Here is a 24,660-nt window from a genome sequence, read left to right as displayed (position 1 = left end):
AGACGGAGCCGTGTTGCGCAGGCTTGCGTGAAGGGGTTCTTCTTCTTGTACGTGGGTGACCTGTCTATTTGGCAGCCCATTATCGCCACCTAGCTGTCGACATTATAGCATAATAGCACATTATAGCATAACGTGTGCGTTCTCGTGTAAAGGGTAAGAAAAAATGAGAACGCAACGGGACTTTGCCATTTTCTATGAACACCATCCTCGTGTAAATAGCACCTTACAGTAGTTTACTTACTCAATACTCATATCCTTCCATGGAGGCATTTCTATACCCCGTGAAATAGGAGTTGTACTGCACACACAGTTGTATGAACTGCGTGGTTTGCGCATTGGTCCCTGTTGTTCGTACACATAACAGTAAAGTAATTGAATCAGATCTGAGCAAAGTGCAATTGGGAATCATTTCAGCAGAGAACAAAAGTACATTTCTGCTTATTCTTATTCATCATCAGTGAGAGAGAGCGTTCTACTTACATGTAAACTTATCTTTTGTCATTGCCATGATTGTCTTCTCCAAAACGTTTTAATCAATGTCGGCTACGCTACCCGTTCTTCTTCAAACTATTTATATTCCAACGGTGTCCGCTGTAGGCGCTGTTATTGGATAATTCCGAAGATTTCTCACAACGCTTTGCATTGTGGGCAATTCCTTTGACCAAAGTCAGCATCGACGCTGACTTTGGCAAAGGGCACATAAAGGGGCGGGGCTGAGCCCTCACTGACTTACCGATTTCAAATGGGACATCCCTCAAGCCCTCGCAGACTTCACATGAACGCGCAGCTAAATCAGTGAGGGCTCATTGAGTCAGCAAGGGAGTGGATTGGGATTGGGCCTTTTTTGTCTCTAGACCCATTATGTGGATCACAGATTTACTGATCCTTCTTCTTCATGGGGTATTAAGGCAGTTTGCATCCTTAATAGTTGCATTACAGCCCCCTTCTGTATATCTCATTATCTTTACTAATCTATTCAAGACTTACTGATACAAGAACTTAAGCTTCTAAAATAAATACTGCTGCTGTAATTAAAGAGAGAACATACTCTCAATAGTGGATAGACTGAATGATTAACTACCCCAAAAATATAGTTTACATTTTACCACTACTATTAACTTAAAACAGAATTCTTAATATTGTAAGAATAATGATATTGTCGCATTGTGATATTTGGCCATAGCTCCCTCCTCTGAGGGACCTACCTTTGGGGAAGGGGGTTGTTGTCCAGACAGGGGCCAGACTGGTGAGGGTCATGGGTTCATGTAGCATGCCAAAGTTTGTGCTATTGCCATTGAGAATGCATTGGGCGTTTAAGTTAAATAACTCAGAAACTACAAAACATTTCAAAGTAAAAAGTTCCAGCATGTGTTTCCATGTGTGAATGGAGTTTCTAGGTGAAAGTGATTTTTTGAAGTGCCACTATCTGCCTATAAATGTCTCAAATTTGAAAGCATTATATTTCTAAAACTATGAAACATTTCAAAGATTCCTGTTCAGGCACACATGTCCACCGTAGGATGAACCTAAATAGGTTTGAATGGGGTTTCTAGGTGTAAGTATGTAGGACTAGTAGTGGGTGAAACGTTACAATGGTAATATGTTGTAAAACAATGAGTAATGGTAATATTTAGTGGTTTTCACGTTTACAAAAAAAATATATATATATATAATATAATAATTCTTCTTAACCGTGCACTTGCACGACAGCAAACTTATTCATGGGGAACATTCACCAAAAGCAGCTGATCTACAAGCTCACAAGCTGTCATGATGTTGTGCAGCCTATATATTTTGGTTATTTGATTTTATATAGTGCTTAAATTAGTCCTTTAATGCAGACCGATACAAATAAGGCAACATAAACCCATAATAATTGAATAAATCTGGAAAACATCATTCGTTTGTGATCAGTTTGACTGCTTAATGAACAGTAAAGACATCAGGATTAGGTTAAACCTGGCTGTTAGCCTGGTCCGGAGCAGGCTAAGTCCAAAGCATTAGTTTCCATGGTAACTAATGTAGCATCACTTTCATGAAACCGAATCAAGCCTCAACATATCCAGGTTAACTGGTTAAGTTAATCTGGCAAGATCAACCAGCTTTCATGAAACCGGTTAATCACTGATCCAGGATATATTAAGCCAGGATATGTGTTAAAGCCCGGCTTAATCTCTAATCCAAGTTTCGTGGAACGGGCCCCTGTAGTTATGTGCACCATACGTTTGTGCTTCCCAAACATCGACTGTTCCCAAAGGAAGTTTTCATGTTCAGTCCAGCACGAGCATGGGTGATTGTACACGAGTGCTACAAGCACTCATGTAAGCTGCTCCTTCTGTCCTCATGAATCCCTTGGATGCAGTTTATCACTCTGCTCTGCGATTTATATCTGGTTAACCTTATAGAACTCATCACTGCATCCTATATGACAGAGTGGGCTGGCCTTCCTTGGCCGACAGATGAAATAAACATTGGTATCTGTTTATTTTACCGTTGTATATTAAACCTCTGCTGGATTGGGATCCTATAGGACACACTCCAGTCACTGGCTTACACTAAAGGTTCCAAATGTAAACACAGAACTGGAGAAAACAGCCTTTTGTTTTAGTGACACAACCACGTGGAATGACTTGCTTAAATTAAAGATCTGCTCTCCCATTACATACGGTCAATTTAAATCTTTGGTTGCAGACTTACCCCAAGTGTCTGCAACTTTTAATTGTATTAGATCACACAATGAGGAAATGTTGCTGTTCTGTTTCATTTTTTTTGCTTTGTTTATTACTTTGAAAATGTTGTATTATGTTGTACTGTATCTCGACGACACTGCAAATGAGGGAAACCTCAATGTCTCATTCTAGGGCTATTATTTTACAACCAAAAACTAAAGACAGTATATGTTGCCAGCATTCTAGGGCTATGATTTAAAATGTATTTGTTTACTTGTGCTCATGTATTTGTTTGCTAGTGCTGAAGTACAAGTGCCTCAAAAGGTTAATGTTAAGTCCTGCATCCCCTTTTATAGATGAGATAGAATTGAATGAAATGGGTTTCTTGGGTTTCTTGGGTCCTTAAGACTCACAAAGAGGCTAACGGTTGGTGCACTAACTGGCTGTAAGTACCATATGTGTACAAGTGTAACAAATACTTGGCACAACAAGGTCGTGGAGAGAAATCTCCAAGGCCTCCCTGTCAGGACGGACCGACCGTGATGGATGAACGGACAAGCTGGTGTTTAATTCAACAGCACATTCATTCTTCCACACTTAGGAAATTGTTTGTTGTTGTTGTTTTTCATGACAGGCCTTGAAAATACATGCGTGCACACACACACACACGCACGCACGCATACACATGCTTACACACAAACAGACAATACAGTGAAACTAAAGTATAACAAAAAACGATCTTTTTCACACAAGAGTCTGCACAGGCGCACACATACACACATGCACGCATGGGAGCACACTCTCACACTCTCACACTAACGTATTGCCATCCTGACATCCTACCATCAGTCTTTACACTTTAGAGGCTAACCTTGAAATGTACAGACACTTTCCTTCATGGGTTATTGAAACAAATGACAATGGGAAATAGAAGTAGCCTTCGTTTCAAAGGGGCTAGTGATGCTATACAATGTATGTGTGTGTGTGTGTGTGTGTGTGTGTGTGTGTGTGTGTGTGTGTGTGTGTGTGTGTGTGTGTGTGTGTGTGTGTGTGTGTGTGTGTGCGCGTGTGTGTGTGCGTGCATGTTACCTTCTTGTCTGTGTCATGGTGTATGTTCCTTTCAGACAGTAGTGTAGTGGTGTTCCCGTGAGTTAGGGAGACAGAAGAGGGGGGATATGCAACTCCGAGCACTGTGATGTTCTCGAACGTGAGGTTGTTGGGGTCCTTGTAACCAGCGTGGGTCGCCTGCATGGTCAGTTCTCCCTATGGAGACAAAGGTCCCAATGGAAGTGCTTCATTTGCAGTCATTACAAGTGAACACAGTCACAGTATCTTATCAATAAAATCTTGCACGCTGGATTAATGACAATGGCAATGTCACATGTCATTATTTTTGTATTGTTTTAAAGATAAATGAATGTTCCAGAAACAATGCACTCACTCACTCATTCACTCACTCACTCACTCACTCACTCACTCACCCACCCACCAAATCCAATGTGTGCCATGTACAGATCTACTGAGCTTTCTGTGTGGCGTTTGCATGTTCTACCGGTGTCTCCTAGGGTAGGTACCCTCTCAAAAAACATGTATGCAGTAATCCTGATCTCTAAAAAAACCTCCCCCTGGACAGCCGGGGCACCTGATGGAGGAGATAGGAACTGGTTGGAATAACGTGTTCCTTCCACGCACTACGTCCAGCCGGGGAAAATCTCCCCTGTCAGGCGAAAAGAAGCAGCTTGGACTCCTCATGCATAGAAGTAAGCATGAGGTCAGTCCGCTGCCCCCCCCCCCAGGTTGGCAGAGGAAATTAAACGCCCAGGATTACATTATATAATTGAAAAAATGGGTTGCAAAATCGTGTGATGAAAACATTTAAAGGAAAAAAAAAGATCTACTGAGCATAGACCCATCTCAGCAAGTCCAACAAATATTGGTTTCATCAACAGACAACAGATACACAGAAGAATGTTCCTCAATGTGTAACTCTGAGAGTACCTCTACCCCTGCATTGGCCTGCAAAACTAATATCCAGGATCTCAGTGCAGCATGGATAAATGCTGAGTGCAGTGCCACTGCTTATCATTTTGTACAGTGGAACTGATGTTCTACACTCAGTGTTCTACACTTACAAGTGTAAAGTGGTCAGCTCTGCAGGAATGTGTGGTTTCAGGGCACAGCAATGAGCAAGTCAAAATCTCAAGGCACCCTTGCATTCATAGTGGAAGTCTTCAAGCTCTTCAAGTGCCATGTGATTTTTTTATTTTTTATTTAACCTTTATTTAACCAGTAAAAACCACATTGAGACTGAAGTCTCTTTTACAAGTGTGAACTGGCCAGAACAATAGGCAAAATAAGTGACACAACTCTGCCAGTAACAAAAAATAACAACAAAAAACAGGACAGACATACAATGCTCATAAATACAGTACCCACTACCAAAGAAGCTAAAAGGGAGAACAGGAACGCGACCAATAAGGACTAAAAGATCTAAGCAACGGGAATTGCTAGTTGACTAAAAAAGCAAGCAGACAGTTGCTATACGTCAAAGCAGGAGCAGTGTATGGGAAGTGTGCCCATGGCAATCCATTTAAAGCTCACTAGGGGAATCACAGCAGCCAGTTTGAGTCTGGACTGTAGGTCATTCCAAGACCAGGGTCCGAAATAAGCACTGCTTTTTTTCCCAGCCTCAGATTTTGTTGGGGGCACGACATAGCGTAACCAACCATTTGATCTGAGGTTGAGAGAGTTTTGGACAAGTTCAAATTTAGAACCAATGTAACGTGGGAGGTTACCAAGAATGGCTTTATAAATGAGAGTATACCAATGTAGCAACCTGCGAGACGTTAAGGAATGCCAACCCACAAGGGCGTACAGAGTACAGTGATGAGTCCTATAGGGGGAATTGGTTATAAACCTCAATGCAGCATGAAACAGGGGGTCACACTGCAATGTATTGTGACCTTGCAATTCAAGCTATTGAAGCACATGAAAATGTGTGAAACAATACATACATTAATAAATTAAGTTTATCTATAATTAAATGCCCCAAATAAGGTGGATAGAACTCGTCTTTGTATGAGCAACCTGGGTACCCATCGGCGAAAAAGGAGAAACAGCGCCCTCTGCTGTGTGTTTCCTATGCATTTGCCTCTGGGGGCAGGCCTCAATATAATGTGTATAACAGGATGTTGCCCGTTTGGCCCGCCCTTAGCCCTCCACTTCCTGTGGTGTATACACATTCTGAATTGCTCTGCTGACAGATGCGGTTTCTACTGCTGTAGAGGGTCAAACTTACATTGAACAAAGAGAACTTGTAGTGGATGTGGTTGCCGGTTTCAACCGTTGCTGTTGAGGGAAAAGTTAAAGTAAGATTAAACATTGGTTGGTTGCCTTTTTAAAAATATTTATTTCTATATCAGGTTTCCTTCCCTTCCTTGCTCCCGTCTTCTCAGCACTGAAGTACCGGTGTATATTTTCTGAAAGTGCTATGGTGTACTGTATTAGTGATAATTATAAATGTAACCTTATTACCTGAATGCCAGTGATTGTAAACAGTACGTGTGATTCATGCAGAGTTCTCTCTAAGCTTCACCTCTGCAGTCAAGATAAGTCAACAAGATAAGTATGCACAGCGTGTTCACAACCCAATCTGGCGTCATGCCAGCAGGCGTGCCATACATCCATTGGTCCATTTAGTGTTAAAGTGTCAGGGGCACGTTCAATCTGGCTTACACGTGATATAGACATGCTAGGATGAACCAACATAAATTGAGCAAAAATGCCTGATGGTATCCTAAAAGCACTTGTTTAGGCTTGTGTCAAGTGTTTTTCAGCTAAGGTTGGGCATTGGGTTTGATTGATTGATTGAAATCTTTATTAACAGTTTGTAGAATTTACAGTACATTTTAAGCACAAACTCAATACAAAGACTGTCAACTGTGAGTGGACGACCCAATTAAGCATTACACTTGTTTACAACAGGGTCCACATTGTTCAATTCATCAAAACATTTAAAGACATACAAACATTTAGAGACATACAAATAGACATTTCTCTGTAGGTAAAGAACAGAACAGGAATTCATCATATGGGAAGCAAAAAAGGGAAAAGATACGATATACAGTGAGGGAAAATGGGGGGGGGGGGGGGGGGGGGATTCAGATTTTACAGAGGCCAGCTTCGAAATGCAGCCATCCGTAGGTGCCCTTTGAGAGCGGTTTTGAAGGAGTCAAGGGATTCACATGTCTTAATGACTGTTGGTAGGGCGTTCCACATTTTGGTGGCATAGGAGCGAAAATAATTTAGTCCCTTGTTTGTGCCGAATCTGGGTTGTACATGGTTTGTTGCACTCCCTCTGGTGTTGTGGGTGTGGACTTCGTTTACATTAAGGAAGTATTTAGACAGGTACATGGGTATCTTGGTGGTGTATCGAATCTTGTGGACCAGACCCATTGCAAGATGCTGTACTCTGTCGTCGACCCTAAGCCATCCCAGCCTGTCAAAGTGGGCAGGGGTGAGGTGGGTTCGGGGGGTGAGGCCAAGTAGGAGCCTGACCAGTTTGTTTTGAGAGGTCTGGAGCCTTGTTTTAAGGGCCTTTGAGGTGCTGTGGTACCAATGGTTAAGGTTAGGGTTATGCTTTAAAGGTTAGTGAGTTTAATGTGAATCGAGTCCACAAGAAGTAATGGTTATTTTACGCCTTAGCGAGACTAAACCAAGACTAAACTGTGTGTATGTGCAGACTGTGCACAAACAAAAACACACACGTATACACATTACCTCGGGTGTCTCCATCATCCCAGAATAGCTCCCCTGCTGCTTGGCTATTGTCGTCCAGGGCAACGATCAAACCCATTGGCTGACGGCGACTGTTAAAATACACAAATGCATATACACATCACACATGCACGCACGCACGCAGGGACGCACGCAGGGACGCACGCACGCACGCACACACGCACACGCACACACACACACACACACACACACACACACACACACACACACACACACACACACACACACACACACACACACACACACACACACACACACACAGTTGGATGATCAACAAAGGAATCCCTATAGACACCTGTACAAACAATCACAGATGGATATGATATTAAACCAAATAGGATCCATTTGTGCATGTATGCATACCTGTAGGTGGTGGTAACAGCTGGTCTCTGTGTGGGGAGAATAGCTCCTCCTCTGATGTGTAAACCAAGCTTGTCTGCTGGCAGGTACATCTGAACATGCTGTCTGCGGGCTGCCAATCGCTCCATCTATATGGTGGAGCAAGACAATCTGTGAGAGTGACACTCTTAATGAGGTAATTATATGTGTCTTTTGTTTATATTGTCCAGTATAGTCCCTGGGCCGAATGAGATATCGGTATCACTAAAAGGGACAAGACATGTGTGGTATCATTTTGTTCGTCTGACATCCAGGAGTGAGAAAATGTGTGATAGCAGTTTCAGAAGGGCAGCTAAATTCCATTTTAGTGGTATACTGTGATTATGCAAAACCACATAATTCATTGTTGTCTAAACTCCAAAATTATTCACTTTTATGCACATTTCTGATGTTTATGCCATGGACAAATTGGACATGACCAACATCATAATATACCAAAAGACATGGTGAATTATACTTCTGGTAGCCATACCGGGAAAATACACAATGGCTGCCTCTCTGAAACAGGGTAGGCTACATCTTAAAACATCATAGAAACATGAGCGATACCTCTTTTTATTGGGTTTATGAGGAAGTAGAAACCATTTAGATGAATAAGGGCCTTTCTCAGCCCCACCCCTCTCCAATGGTTTATATTGTGTTTAGGATCCAAGATGGCCGCAGCAGGTGGGGTCGACATATGCCCTTACTGGGCTGCATTCACACATTCAAGACACCTGTCTTAGTGTCTTGTGTCTGTCCTGTGTATGTCTTTAATGGCTGCTCCAATGCATTTCCAATGGAAGCCCATATGGTTTGACCAAACATTTTGTTTGATGGGGGGTGAGGGGGGCAGAACACATCCATCAAAGCTGTGTTCAGACACAAGACAGGTGTCAGACACAAGTCAGGTGTCAGACACTAGGCAAGTGTCTTGAATGCAGCCCAGTAAGGGCATATGTCGACCCTGCCCGCTCACCTCCGCCCCACCCCCTCCTGGTGCTGCGGTCATCGTGGATCCTAAACACAATATAAACAATATAGTTTGTTTATAGTCAATTTAGATTCTAAACATAGGGACATTGGTACTCTAAACATAGGGACATTGCTGTTCCTTGGAGTGGTTGCACCACTCAAAAATGCTGTCCTTTAAGTACAATTTGACACGGGGCTCCTTTACTTCTACTGAACACAGAGCAGGGAAATCCCCTCGGAAAACAAACACAGAACATAGCCTTTTTAAAAGAAGAGTTGGTGATGCTTGCTGTATCTGAGAATATACAGTAATGTGAACCAAAAGTCCCCTTTGAATGACCTTACAAAAAAGTGGTTTTGGTTTATTCTGTCATAAACTCAGATTCCAGGCTTGCTTTCTAAGAAAGCATTTTTCCAGGTAAAAAAAGCATAGAAAAGGGTCTGGGCCATATGGTCAGGGACCTGAGAGCCGTTCCGTAGATGGAGAGGGGTTCACCCCGTAGATGGAGAGGGGTTCACCCGGGTGTGCATATCAATTGATAAGTGACACATGCAGTGGGACTGCAGCAGGTATAGCATTACGCCAAGAACACCTGTTGATGTGTGGTGGGTTTAGATGCGGATAATAAATCTTTATTTTATTATTATAATTCAGGCAATGTTTTCATATACAATTCTAGTGAGTTTCTCCTGACCTCCATTCAGAGCAGAGTGAGATTGGAGGGCTGGCCACACGAGACTAATTCTGTCAAAACTTGCATTGAAAGCACAGCATATTTCCATAAAGCAAAATACTGCATAGGTAAGATGCAAAACATTACATTGTACCATTGAACAATGGCTTTAATCATACCATTTTGAGAGCTTTTCAAAAATGTTTACAAATTTCAAAGGAGTGATTGGGTCACTTGAGGCTTTACGTACCCTGTATGCAGCTATTTTCTTTTTTTGCTAGAAATACATAAAAGTGAGAGTACAATTGCTCAAATAAGCACTTATTTCTACCAATGGAGGGGTAGATTAACTCTCTTCATTGTCCTCTCATTCTCTCTCTCTCTCTCTCTCTCTCTCTCTCTCTCTCTCTCTCTCTCTCTCTCCCACACACACACTTTCATATTTCGGAGGGCCTCAAAAGAGCACAGCTAATTTCTGAGTCCCGGAGGACTGAATCCTCCGACCAGACCAAGACAATTAAACTCTCTCCTCATTCTTCCTCTCTCTCTCTCTCCCTCATCTTCTCTCTCACTCTGCTCTAATTCTGTTTTTATCCCTTTTCTCTCCATTCCAATTGTGTGTATGTGTGTGTGCGTGGTGCACGAACGTGTGTGCGCGACTGCGCGTGTGTGAATCTTAGAGAGAGGGAACACTTATTTGTCGGAGTGTCCCGTTTAGTATGGGCATGTGCGTAGGTGCGAGTTACTGAAGCGTCTATAGGCAATTTCATATCGTATCAGCTTCTCATTGTCAGCCTTAAGTAGGTCTCCTCAATCCCTTCCCCTCTCTTCACTCCTGCTCTTCCCTCTCTACCTGTTCCACCATCGGACTCTACCTTTATCCCTGCTGGCCTAATGCTTTCTTCTCCTCTACTCTTTTCCTTGCCATGCCTCCTGTCATGGCCTTCCTCATCTCTGGTGTATCCCCCTCCTCTTCCTCTCACCCGCTACTTTTCTTTCTCTTTGATGTCACTTTAGCCCTTTCCAGCCAATTTGTTTTTTCTTGATCATTTCTCTCCATCACCCAAACCCCCTGTTCACTCCTGCATGCACAGATAGCGCAGTGGCCCAACCAGGAAAATAAGTGGCAGCAGCATAGCCAATCTAATCACTCATCAGATCAACGGGTGACTTTACACTGTCTGCATGACGCCTAAATAAGGTCCCAAAGGAACTCAACACCTCTTTTATCTCTTTGCCGGGGAAATAGTCAGTCGCTCTCTTTCACTCATTGTCATTGTCCTACTCTCACTGGCTTATCTCTCTGTCTTAGACAAAACCCCCAGGCAAAAGCCTTTCATGTGATACATGTGGCCAGTGTGTTATAGTGTGTGCGTCTGTCTGTCTGTCTGTCGGTCTGTACGTGTGTTCGGTTTATGCCCTTCAATTAATGTCTGTTATATGCAATAGCCTAATTAAGTCATCATTATTCCTGGTGAAAATGGGCTGCAGGAAAGTAACAAGGCTGGGTCAAAGCCGAGTACTGTATATATGGCTGGCCCGTTTATGAAACACTGGAGGGCTTTTCGTTTGAAATGATGGATAGAGGAGGCAGCGGCACTCAGCCAGTGAAACGTGTATGTGCAGTCTGAGTGGCAGCAGCGTAGCCTGGAAGTAGCCGAGCTTTTCTACAGAAAACCGACTCCGGCTCCCATTGGTTCACCAACCTATGAGCCCGCCTCCTCTCCCCCTGGGAAACTAGCTGTGTTTAGCTGCATCTCTTGAGAGATTACCCCGTTAAGCAGCGTGTGAGGAGAATTTGTGGATCTAGCAGGAGACAGACTTACCGACTCGTAGTCATACCAAATGGCATCTGGCACATATGCATATACTGTCTCCACACCCTGGAAGAGACATACAAGACATTTTTTAAGTTGTTGAAAAGATAGACAGCAACTGATCGCCAAGTTAAATAAACACTGCATTGCGCACACAATAATAAGTATATAATAATAATAATAATAATAATAATAATAATAATAATAATAATAATAATACCAATAATAATACCAATAATAATAATAATAATAATAACATTATGCAAGGGCCGATGGAAAAGACAGCATCAATTGGTGACCGATGCGTGACAGCCTTTGATGGCTTAAGGTGAGGGACAGACAAGAACAATCAATAGCAGAGAGCCAAGTATTTGATAGCTGTCACACACTTCCTGACCAGAGAAAAGAGCAGGAGAGAGAGAGAGAACAGATAATGCACACAGGGATAGTGTGAACTACATGTCCTTTAAAAAAAGACCACATTATGTGTGTCCTCTGTGTAGGCCAGAGCCGTCCATCACAAGGTTCCAGTGTCATTGTACATCGCCGCTCCCAATCTCAACACAAGCTTTATCTCTCTCCTCTTTCTCTCTCACATGCTCTCTGTCATGCTTCTCTCTCATCTCTATCAGTCCATTTCATCCGCATGTCCCCTTTTAAACCCTTCATAGGCCTGTCAGTATAGGACCAACAGAGAGAGGGAGATGACAGGATGGCAGCAGATGTAGCAATACATGGTAAGAAGGAACGATGGAAGGTGTGTGTGTGTGTGTGTGTGTGTGTGTGTGTGTGTGTGTGTGTGTGTGTGTGTGTGTGTGTGTGCATGTGCATGTGCGACTGTGAGAGTGCGTGTGTGTGTGTGTGTGTGTGTGTGTGTGTGTGTGTGTGTGTGTGTGTGTGTGTGTGTGTGTGTGTGTGTGTGTGTGTGTGTGTGTGTCTGTGTGTGTGTGTGTGTGTAAGAAAACAAACAGTTTGGATATTCCTCATGGTATAGGAAACCTAAAACCTATTTCAACAGACCAAACATATGGTCATCTACTGCAACCTGTGGCCTATATGGTGCATTTATATTGTATATTGTATAGTGTACTTATCCAAAGCAGAAAGAAATGTGGCATGTGCAATGCATTATACATTCACACACTGGCGACAAAGGAACGACTCAAGGACTCTTTGACACTAACACATGGGGAGCCATGATAGGGATCAAACCGGGAGCAGTGGCCACCTCCTGAGCCACTGCCACTGTATTATCCACCGTCCAACGCATGACATCCCAATATACTTTTGGCCATATTGCGGTGTTGGTGACTAACAGGAGGAAGCTAAATGAATGGATAACTTTGTTGTTTGACAGTGGTGCATAAAAATAGAAGAAGCGGTGTGAACTTGTAGATCAAACATTTTCGGATTTTGAATGCCTAAAATAGGGTTGTTAAAAACACCCAAGAAATTAGAACACTTAACGCTCTGTCCCTGGGTCTCATTTCCAAACGCAAATGTGGACAGCCTGTCATGTCACCATACAAACACAGCCCCGAGGGGCACCGCGGCCTCCGGAGATGGATGCTCACCCCGCACCTTGTTTTCTGGTGCCTGGTTCACTCACGTTGCCCATCAATCACCCCGCTGACGGACGCGAGAGACGTTAAGTGAGTAAATGTGATTGAGTGGGACCAGCGTAAACAAAGAGCCTTGCATACGCGCTCAAAGCCCCGCTATCCCTCAAGTAAGATTTGATCTGGCAGTGCGAAGACTCACACCAGCAGGGTGATCAGATGGCATAGACTTGGTAAAGGGGGATGAGAGAGATGATGGGCGGAGGACGGGAGGCAGAGAGAGATGACATGGGATGAGATCACAGGGGGTGAGTTGAGTGCAGCTGATTAGGAGAATGCAGATGAGATGGGGGAAGCAAACGTTTGATGAAGGGGCTGGAGAGGGTTGTATGTGTGTGTGTGTGTGTGTGTGTGTGTGTGTGTGTGTGTGTGTGTGTGTGTGTGTGTGTGCGCGTGCGTGTGTGCATGCATGTGTGCGTGTGCATGCGCGCACGTGTGTGTATGCGCGTGCGTGTGTACGTGCGCGTGTGTGTGGCATAGAGGAAGACCAGAGGGGACAGGGGACAGACAGAGAGAGGGGGGGATATATCCCCTCAGTCAATATATCACAGAGATCAATGTTGAGGCATTGACTCTGATCTGATAACAATTTGTGTATCATTACAGAGAGAGTAAGTAAGTGAGTGAGTGAGTCAACGAGTCAGCGAGTGAGTGAGTGAGTGAGTGAGTGAGTGAGTGAGTGAGTGAGTGAGTGAGTGAGTGAGTGAGTGAGTGAGTGAGTGAGTCAGTGAGTGAGTGAGTGAGTGAGTGAGTGAGTGAGTGAGTGAGTGAGTGAGTGAGTGAGTGACAACCAGTAAGACTAAGGGCGAGAAGCGACCGCGTGCACGCATCCGCCTCGTTGATGGCAGACTGCTGGGCGAGTGCTGGCGCTTTGGCATGGGGGCATTGATGAGGCATTGATGAGGTCAGATCAACAATGTCAGAACAGTCAGCTCCATTATAGAGATCTAGGGACATTATCTTGAGTGTACAGGGTTTGATGAGGGCCGGGCCTTAATTTTCGGGCCTGTTGAGAAGTCTGGTTTTCTCAGTCTCTGTCTGTCGAGCGTGGCTGCACTAATAACTTTGGGGCGGTCCCGTCTAGAGTTTGAATGGACAGTTATCAGTCAAAAGGGAAACATCGAAGAGGAAGGATGGATGGGGAAGGATCAACATATGGAATGTCAGAACAGGTTCTGACATATATCCATATATTGAGATCTAAGGGTTTGAGGTCAGATGTAGAGTTGCTGACCAATACTGATGATGACATGATTGTCATTGTCATTACTTGCGCAAGCAGAGCGCGCAAGTAATAGTTTCGCCCGGCTCGTATGCACCGTCCCTGGCAGCCAACCCGCCACTTTTGATGCGTATGCAAATAAAACAGCAAAGTGTGCCTGATTTGCTGGGACCAGTATGTATAACTAGCTCTCAATGATGACGTGAGAAATATGTGGATTAAAGGACCCAATGCCAGAGTGTAATTGGTCTTCGATTGTGACGTAATGACGATATGTTTTAGTGTTGGGAGGATTAAAGGTAATGCTCCTGTGTATACATGTCAGGGGGGCAGTCAGCCAGATATTTCGTGAAGCCTCATTTGAAATCGGTAGTTCATATAATGGCCTGTTGTGGCGCTGGACCGGACCCAAAAAGCCCCATAGCTCCATAGAGGCCCATGTATTTTGGCCCAACTTCACCTAGACTGTATTACCTTAATAAACATGGTCATGAATACTTTCTTCTTCCAGTCACTAGTTTAAAGTCTCATTTATAATGTCATAATATTCTTTTTGGAAAATTATGGTCCCATTAATTAAAAAAATTACCATAAAGAAAAAAAAACATCGCGTATGTTCTGAGGGGCGTGGCTACCATTACAGTCTATGATCGGGATTCCCCTCCCACTCGAGTCAAAATAAAAACCAACGGAGAAGAAGGGGGGAAGTCCCGCCTCGTTGTCTGGGCAGCCAATGACCAGCTGGTATACAAAACGGAGCCAGCCAATGGCCAGCTGGTACCAAAGATGGCGACTTACATCAGGAATTAGCATATTATTACAGGCTTCATTTTACGTTCATGTTAGACCCGGGGAACGCTTTGTCCATATTTTTTACAGTCTATGATACATGTATGTAATCTGGTCCCAGCAAATCAGGCACAATTTGCTGTTTTATTTGCATACGCATCAAAAGTGGCGGGTTGGCTGGGACGGTTTTTGGCGCAAAGTAACCACAGTATACCGCAAATCAACTTACAAATTACATATATATATAGTATATGTATAACTAGCTCTCAATGATGACATAAGAAATATGTGGATTAAAGGACCCAATGCCAGAGTGTAATTGGTTTTCGATGGTGACGTAATGACGATATGTTTTAGTGTTGGGAGGATTAAAGGTAATGCTCCTGTGTATACACGTATGTAATCTGGCACCACTGCCGTATCAGGCACAATTTGCTGGGACGGTGCATACGCACCAAAAGTGGTGGGTTGGCGGGTTTTTTTTTTCATCACATATCAATGATTTATTGTTCTTTGAAAAACTAAAAAGGGATCCAGAATATTTCTAAATTGATAAAACTGTATTTCTTATATAGATAGAAACTTGAACCATACTTAATAATACTAGGTGTTTACATGCATAAAGTAGGTAGGTAGCAAATAGTTACACCTAATAATTAGACATTTCAAACGTTCCTTCACAGAGATACTGAGATTTGACAGTTTACAGCGGTCGAAAGTACTTGCGCGCTCTGCTTGCGCACTACTTGGCCATTTATGGCCTACTAGTGTGCAACAAGCAAGTATGCACTCGACAGAGTGCAGTTCTAGTTTATACATACTCTCACATACGGTCGTAAATCATAACAGCTCTACTCCGTTACATGGAATAAAGCTAGAAAACTATTATTTGTGAAAAAAGTGTTTGTTATTTCAACAATATATCTGATTTCTTAATCTCATGTATGCCATCATTGCCATGTGGTCTCCTCTTAAAGGACCACATCACCATTTATCAACATCTCTTCATATAATCCTCACTAATGATAAAACACCACCATTTTTCCTACTAAGTTCGGACACCCGTCCACCAGTGACGAAAATTAGTTTTAAAATATATTTAGATTTTTATTATCGTGAGAACGATGGCTTCAACTTTTGCATTGCAACTTTTCAGGAAAAGAAAGCCTGCCGTTTCTATGAGCTTGGATTCACCATCGATGTCACTTGTGGACTAGCCTGAGCTAACGTGTTAGGTTTCTGGTCTAGAGGCGTGAGTCGCGGCTCAGATTTGCGCACGCCCTGATTGGATCTCATCGATCTGTCCGTCACCCCCGGCCCCTCCTCTCCCCCCTAGTGCAGCGCTACGTCACATCATTTGGAGCGACGCCCACCCGGAAGGGTTGACTCCCACTTTTAGACCAGAGCGGCCAATGCGTTCCTCCAGGCTTTCAATTTTTGCACCAACAAAAATGAAAGCCTGGTACCGAGGCTACTTGTGGACGGGTTTCTGAACTGCCCACAGCCTTCCTATGGCTATGAGACACAGACTGAGTAGGGAAAAATTGTGATATTTTATCATGAACATTAGTAAGAACCAATTATAGGAAGATAAGTTGAAAAGTGGTGAAGTGGTCCTTTAATCACCATAGTGGCCATCTTGAGTAAAAAATCACAACCCCCATGTTCAACCCTGTTATATTATATTATTCTACATAACAATATATAACAAATTGAATGCCTGAGATGATGTCCTTAATATTGTGGTATATTCGGAAAAGAAAAAAATAATTCAAAAAGCTCAAATCGCACCGGTTTCGTGGAATAACTCATATATGGAGCACACTGATATCATCAATATGACGTCATAGACTGTCATAGATTACATACTGTACATATATAGTGCTTGCCTAATCTCTCAAGACAGATTCAGAGCTCCACAGCTGAATCTGTCGGCAACTCCCATTACAATGTAGAGTTGTTGTTATTAGGAATGTAAAAATAAATAAAAGTGTATCTTATCATCATCGATATACATCATCTCATTCCGGCCAATCAGAATTTGGGTCCTCACCTTCGTCTTCAATGCAATGTAAACACTCAAAATTGTCCATTCATTGTTAGGACGAAGTTTGTGTTTGCACACACACTAAAAGCTGGACATATAGGCTGTTAAAGACTTGATACTTTGTGTCATGTATTAATAATAGTCACCCCCTGAAAATAGCAGATATATAATCGCAAAATGTGTGACAGCATGACACGTGTGAGCTTGTAGATAGGCTGCCACAGTAACCACAGTATACCGCAAATCAACTTACAAATTACATATATATATATAGTATATGTATAACTAGCTCTCAATGATGACATAAGAAATATGTGGATTAAAGGACCCAATGCCAGAGTGTAATTGGTTTTCGATGGTGACGTAATGACGCTATGTTTTAGTGTTGGGAGGATTAAAGGTAATGCTCCTGTGTATACACGTATGTAATCTGGCACCACTGCCGTATCAGGCACAATTTGCTGGGACGGTGCATACGCATCAAAAGTGGTGGGTTGGCGGGTTTTTTTTTTCATCACATATCAATGATTTATTGTTCTTTGAAAAACTAAAAAGGGATCCAGAATATTTCTAAATTGATAAAACTGTATTTCTTATATAGATAGAAACTTGAACCATACTTAATAATACTAGGTGTTTACATGCATAAAGTAGGTAGGTAGCAAATAGTTACACCTAATAATTAGACATTTCAAACGTTCCTTCACAGAGATACTGAGATTTGACAGTTTACAGCGGTCGAAAGTACTTGCGCGCTCTGCTTGCGCACTAGTTGGCCATTTATGGCCTACTAGTGTGCAACAAGCAAGTATGCACTCGACAGAGTGCAGTTCTAGTTTATACATACTCTCACATACGGTCGTAAATCATAACAGCTCTACTCCGTTACATGGAATAAAGCTAGAAAACTATTATTTGTGAAAAAAGTGTTTGTTATTTCAACAATATGTCTGATTTCTTAATCTCATGTATGCCATCATTGCCATGTGGTCTCCTCTTAAAGGACCACATCACCATTTATCAACATCTCTTCATATAATCCTCACTAATGATAAAACACCACCATTTTTCCTACTAAGTTCGGACACCCGTCCACCAGTGACGAAAATTAGTTTTAAAATATATTTAAATTTTTATTATCGTGAGAATGATGGCTTCAACTTTTGCATTGCAACTTTTCAGGAAAAGAAAGCCTGCCGTTTCTATGAGCTTGGATTCACCATCGATGTCACGTGTGGACTAGCCTGAGCTAACGTGTTAGGTTTCTGGTCTAGAGGCGCAAGTCGCGGCTCAGATTTGCGCACGCCCTGATTGGATCTCATCGATCTGTCCGTCACCCCCGGCCCCTCCTCTCCCCCCTAGTGCAGCGCTACGTCACATCATTTGGAGCGACGCCCACCCGGAAGGGTTGACTCCCACTTTTAGACCAGAGCGGCCAATGCGTTCCTCCAGGCTTTCAATTTTTGCACCAACAAAAATGAAAGCCTGGTACCGAGGCTACTTGTGGACGGGTTTCTGAACTGCCCACAGCCTTACTATGGCTATGAGACACAGACTGAGTAGGAAAAAATTGTGATATTTTATCATGAACATTAGTAAGAACCAATTATAGGAAGAGAAGTTGAAAAGTGGTGAAGTGGTCCTTTAATCACCATAGTGGCCATCTTGAGTAAAAAATCACAACCCCCATGTTCAACCCTGTTATATTATATTATTCTACATAACAATATAATATTAATTGAATGCCTGAGATGATGTCCTTAATATTGTGGTATATTCGGAAAAGAAAAAAATAATTAAAAAAGCTCAAATCTCACCGGTTTCGTGGAATAACTCATATATGGAGCACACTGATATCATCAATATGACGTCATAGACTGTCATAGATTACATACTGTACATAGTGCTTGCCTAATCTCTCAAGACAGATTCAGAGCTCCACAGCTGAATCTGTCGGCAACTCCCATTACAATGTAGAGTTGTTGTTATTAGGAATGTAAAAATAAATAAAAGTGTATCTTATCATCATCGATATACATCATCTCATTCCGGCCAATCAGAATTTGGGCCCTCACCTTCGTCTTCAATGCAATGTAAACACTCAAAATTGTCCATTCATTGTTAGGACGAAGTTTGTGTTTGCACACACACTAAAAGCTGGACATATAGGCAATCGCCCCTCAAGAAATAGCACCACTCACTTCACACTGTGAAGTAAGTGGTGCCTTTGGGGGCATGCACAAAGTCCATATGACGTCACAATGAAAATCAACTGTTAAAGGCTGTTAAAGACTTGATACTTTGTGTCATGTATTAATAATAGTCACCCCCTGAAAATAGCAGATATATAATCGCAAAATGTGTGACAGCATGACACGTGTGGGCTGCCGAATTATTACTGCATGACACGGCACATAATTAAGCATAACAATGGCTTTTCATCTGGAGAGCTTTTGACAAACATGGCATATAAGTGAGAAACTGTCAAAAATAGATTATCCTACCTTCCCCCCATTTGACCACAGCGTGTTGCACAAAAGTTCAGCTACAGGACGTGACCTCGGTGATGCAGTGTATTAAGCTGAGCTCCATGAGACACTGCACCTCGTGTTTAAAGTTCAGCTACAGGACGTGACCTCGGCGATGCAGTGTATTAAGCTGAGCTCCATGAGACACTGCACCTCGTGTTTAGCGCCAGCTGTACCGCCTCCCCTGATGTGTGTTACATTTCCAAGCACGTCGTGAGCTTGGAGTAAGAATTCTTTCATTTTGTCCTGTATGACTAATATTATTGTCTCCACCAGGCCGAAGGCATGTGGGGAGAGTATGTTTTGCACTCCGTCCGTCCGTGTGTCCGTCCGTCCGTCCGTGTGTGTGTCCGTGTGTCCGTCCGTCCGTCCGTGTGTCCGTGAGCAGCTAATCTCGGCCACCGTTAACCCGGTCGATGCCACATTTTGCACACACACTCCCTGGATGCCAACGATGAACCTCTGCCCAAAACTTTCCAGAACGGCCTGTTATAGCGCCACCAGGAGGCCGCTTTGTGCAAAACAAGTTTTTGCACAGTACACCTACAGATTTTGTCCAAACATCACGCAAATTGGTACACAGTCTCTCTAGAGCCATTCAACGAAACGGGTCTTTCAGATTTCTCACACTCCATCCTGATTGGTTAAGATTGGCTTCCAAAGTTCACAGGAGTGCTCAGTTTCAAACAAAATGCTGCAAATCATGAACACATCGCGTGATTTCCGTGAAATTGTGCACCCACATTCCCACTAGGCCGAGGACAAAATGCCACATCAACAATTTCAACTCAGCCTCAAGGTGGCGCTATAACTGGCCGAAAAGTGTTTTTACCTCTAACTGCACGGATCTGTGGATAACTTTGTATGCCAACTCCCTAGAGGCCAAGGAAAAACCTTTGCCTGGAATTTTTCACATCTGCTCTTTATAGCGCCACCAGGAGGCCGACATATGTAAAACACATTTTCTATTATTACTCCTTCAGATTTTATCCAAATTTCACGCAAATCGGTACACATGATCTCCATAGTCATGTGATCAAGGCAGGTTTGTTTGATTTCTCATATTCCATCCTGATTGGCCACGATTGACTCCTACAGTTTTCAGGAGTAGCCCGCTTTGTACAAATCGCCACAACTCCTCAACGCAGCGTCCGATTGCGATGAAACTGTGCACGCATATTCCCACTAGGCTGAGGAAGAAATCCTGGTGGAGACCTGTGCCCAGAAGGCCACTTTTTCTAGTTCGTATTGTTATTGTTAGTAGTAGTAGTATAATTATCAGGACACACACACACACACTCACTCACACTCACATATATATAACCTTGCTTATATATATATATATATATATATATATATATATATATATATACATATATATATAAGCACGGTTGTAGACCGGCCATTTCCGCCGAATGTTTGCCTATTATTACCACAAGACCAGATTAAAGACACTAGGGTTCAAGTGGCTAATTCGGAGGCAAGGGCCCTGACCTGAAGACCCCGTTCCTCCTTCTCTGCCCTTGGCTTGTATTAAGCTCTTTAACAATAACACAGGCTGAATATATGTTTTTTCTTTCGCACCACTTTGAATCCATTTCACTCCATATCTCGCTGTTCTGAGATTCACGAGCCGCAAGGCCAAATTGCTTATTAATCAGGCCACTTCGACATGACCGCAATCCGCATGCACGCATTTCTATGTGCACACACAAACAAAGCACACAATCACACACATGAAACACGCGCATGCATGCAGTACGTACATGCTGGGATTCACATGCACAAACACACACATACACTCTTCTATCTGCCGTTCTAATCTGCCAGTAATGAGGTCAGTGCTCTCATTAGAGCTGAAAGAAAAGACGGAGGAAAGGAAAGAGAGAAGAAAGAAGGATGAGAGAAGAGGGGAGGGGAAGAGAGACAGTAAATCCCACATCATGCACTCCCAACGGAGGTCAGTGTGTGTGTGTGTGTGTGTGTGTGTGTGTGTGTGTGTGTGTGTGTGTGTGTGTGTGTGTGTGTGCGTGTGTGTGTGCATGCACGGCTGCCTTATTGTACTGTAATGTATCTGCATGTTCATTGTGTATGGCCTGTGTATGTGTGTTTGTGTACTATATTTTGTGACCAGATACAGTACAGATCTGATGTGATGAGCAGGAGTTCTGCCCAAAGGAACTGCTGATCAAGTGTGTGTGTGTGAGTGTGAGCGTGAGTGCGTGCATGCGTGCGTGCATGCATGCGTGCGTGCGTGCGTGCGTGCGTGTGTTCTGACCGGGTCCAGTACAGGTGTGATGAGCAGGTGCTTTCCCCAAAGGAACTGACGATCAACTTTCCAGGTAGCATCATCAGAGTAGAACCTGAGATGGGGAGGAAACAGAGACAGAGAGGGAGGAGAGAGAGAGATAGAGAGAGAGAGAGAGAGAGAGAGAGAGAGAGAGAGACGGTGAGGGAGGGGTGGTGGTGGAGCTGCACCGTGGAGGAGCGGCCTCGAGGGTCAGTGACAGACCCACAGCGCCGAGATAGGGTCTCCCTTCCCCGGGAGACTTGGGGCTGAATGTCCACACGTAAACACAAGCTGTTTTAATTGCTTCCACGACGTGCTGGATATATACAATTGGATTTCTTTCCATAAATATGGTATGCTCTTGCTGAATCAACATTAACGATACATACAGAGCCGCTATTTTAAAAAATATATAATTTAATTCGATCTCGGTGCTTCAACTGCGCTCGGAGGGTTTCCGTCGTGCCCTAGGGGAGAGGACAGCGGAGTAGAGCAGAGGCTGCCCCCCCCCCAAGATGAGCACATGAGCCGGGGCCGACGAGAGAGACGGTCCGTCGTCTCGTTTGGTTATTTACAAGCATGTTTACCAAGTATTTATTTATCCATAAATAGGTTGTGATGTAACTAAATATATAATTATTTCTCCTCTACAGTCGCTATTTTACATTTTAGACTTAAAAATGCGCGCCTGCTCGGACTGAAAAAGAAGAAAAAGTCTGCACACTCATAGCCACAATGCTGGAAGTTTATTAACAGAAACCACCGTTTCGAACTTTCGACCTGTATAGGTCTTCTTCAGGGAATGAATATCTCACTCATGCAGGAAGGGGACGTACTGTACAACAGTTGTGTGTAACTCACTCATGCAGGAGGGGACGTACAACCGTCTCTCCTGTGGTGTGGGCCTTGTAGAAGAGGGTGTAGAGGTAAGGCAGCAGAGTGTACCGGATATTCAGGTAGTGTTTCGAGCTCTTCACAAGCAAAGAATCAGCGCCAAAGTAAGCTGGATCCTGAGGCTGGAGACAGAGAGGCAGCAGGAAAGACAGAGACATACAGAAATGATCTTCATGGAGTAGGACACCACCAACACAACAAATGGAAACTGTCCTGCCATGTAGCAGATACTGTATACTGTACCAGTTCACAAGCAAGCAGATGAAGGTGAATCCAGTTCTGATTAGATGGTATTTCTCCTTTGTATCTAACAGGCCACAACAGGTGAGATATAATTTGACGCTCTCCCATTTGAAAACATGTGCAATTGTTTTGCAGTTCTCAGATATTGCACTGTCCTGTCTGTCAAATAATTTATGTCAAACTATTACCATCGCATTTCTGATCTTGTGCTATGTTTATAACCATCCAGACCTGGGAGAGGTCAGCTTTTTGTCCCCAGAGTCAAAACCAAAGAAATAATAATAATTCACATGAGTGCGCATGCAAAGTAAACTGTCACAAAGACTTAATCTCCGGCCTGATAAAACAGTGATACTGAAACCAGGGAAAAAATGTGTGGCTGGAGCAAGTGGAGTGGAAAAAAGTGAAAAAGTGGGGAGATGCATAAAGATGGAGCAGAAGATGAAAGACGGGTAGAGAAAGGAACAGGGGGAAGAGAAGTAAAGGAGAAAATGAGGGCGAAGAGGACTGAGATATTGAGGAAAGCAGACAGACATAGAGAGAGAGAGTGAGAGAGAGAGAGAGAGAGAGAGAGAGAGAGAGAGAGAGAGAGAAAGAGAGAGAGAGAGGCTGTCATCTTGCTTCATGCCTGTTGTGTTGGGATATTAGTATTATAGTATTAGAGCAGTGATTCCCAGCCTTTAGGCTGAAAATATCGCAAATGGTTCATCAGATAGATTAACTAAAAGTTAATTGATATAACATCATTATTACAAAAAAAAGTCATGTACTGTACCAAAAATGTCATGGTACAGTACTATGTTCTATAAAATATATATGTAAAAGGTATAATACGTTAGTTCCATTGATCCAAGACAGAATTGATTAATTTTGTGAAGCCACTAAGGAAATCGGGATTTCCTGAAAATTCATATAATGGCCTGTTGTGGCGCTGTCATTGGGCTCAAAAAACCCCATAGCTCCATAGAGATCGATGTATTTGGGCCCAACTTCACCTAGTCTGTATTACCTTAATAAACATGGTCATGAATACTTTTCCAGTCACTAGTTTAAAGTCTAATTTCTAATGTCATAATATTCTATTTGGTAAATTATGGTCCCATTTATTATAAAAATGACCATAAAGTCGCGTATGTTCTGAGGGGCGTGAACGGGATCCCCCACCCACTCGAGTCAAAATAAAAACCAACAAAGAAGAATGGGGGAAGTCCCGCCTCGTTGTCTGGGCCAGCCAATGGCTCAGCTGGGCCCAAACGGATCTAGAAAGATGGCGATTTACAATTCAAGGACTGACAGGCTTCATTTTACGTCCATATCAGACCCGGAGAACGCTTTGTCCATATTTTTTCAGTCTATGCATCCAACCCAGTCTCAGTAGTTTTCAATTGGAAGCCTATCGGCTTCCAAATCCAGCTTGTTTTGATCCAAAAAGAAGAATCCGAGATATTACGATTCTAAAAACGGTGTCCCAACTTAGACAGCGCATGAAGCCAGCAGAATTCTTTTTTTCTTTTTTCTTTTTTTTTCTTTTCATTGTACAGCGTTTGGACCGGGCGGCGTCAAAAGGCGATTACGGCGCCGAATGAGTTATATCTGTCTGACTGCCCCCCTGGTTGGATGACAGAGAGGTAAGTTGACTTCAGAGAAAGAGAAAATAATTATAAAGGAAAGCAGAGCTGACCTGCATGCAAACGAGAAAGAACAGTAGAGAAAATTGA

The 24,660-nt window shown here is 43.0% G+C and overlaps 1 protein-coding gene across 1 annotated transcript in view; it reads right to left on the bottom strand.

Moving 5' to 3' along the window:
• Positions 1-24,660, bottom strand: part of si (sucrase-isomaltase) — a 103,013-nt gene that overhangs the window by 36,362 nt on the left and 41,991 nt on the right. The window contains exons 18-24 of the mRNA XM_083773327.1: positions 22,667-22,821; positions 21,794-21,878; positions 11,320-11,376; positions 7,830-7,954; positions 7,449-7,537; positions 5,968-6,017; positions 3,759-3,932 (exon numbers count right to left, since the gene is read on the bottom strand). Coding sequence (XP_083629453.1) covers positions 3,759-3,932; positions 5,968-6,017; positions 7,449-7,537; positions 7,830-7,954; positions 11,320-11,376; positions 21,794-21,878; positions 22,667-22,821 — 735 coding nt within the window. The remainder of the gene's footprint in view (positions 1-3,758; positions 3,933-5,967; positions 6,018-7,448; positions 7,538-7,829; positions 7,955-11,319; positions 11,377-21,793; positions 21,879-22,666; positions 22,822-24,660) is intronic.

Source organism: Protomyctophum parallelum (assembly GCF_964188405.1).
Source record: "Protomyctophum parallelum genome assembly, chromosome: 9".
NCBI lineage: Eukaryota > Metazoa > Chordata > Actinopteri > Myctophiformes > Myctophidae > Protomyctophum > Protomyctophum parallelum.
Note: the sequence above shows the minus strand (reverse complement) of the source record. Positions and strands in the feature narration are given on the sequence as shown.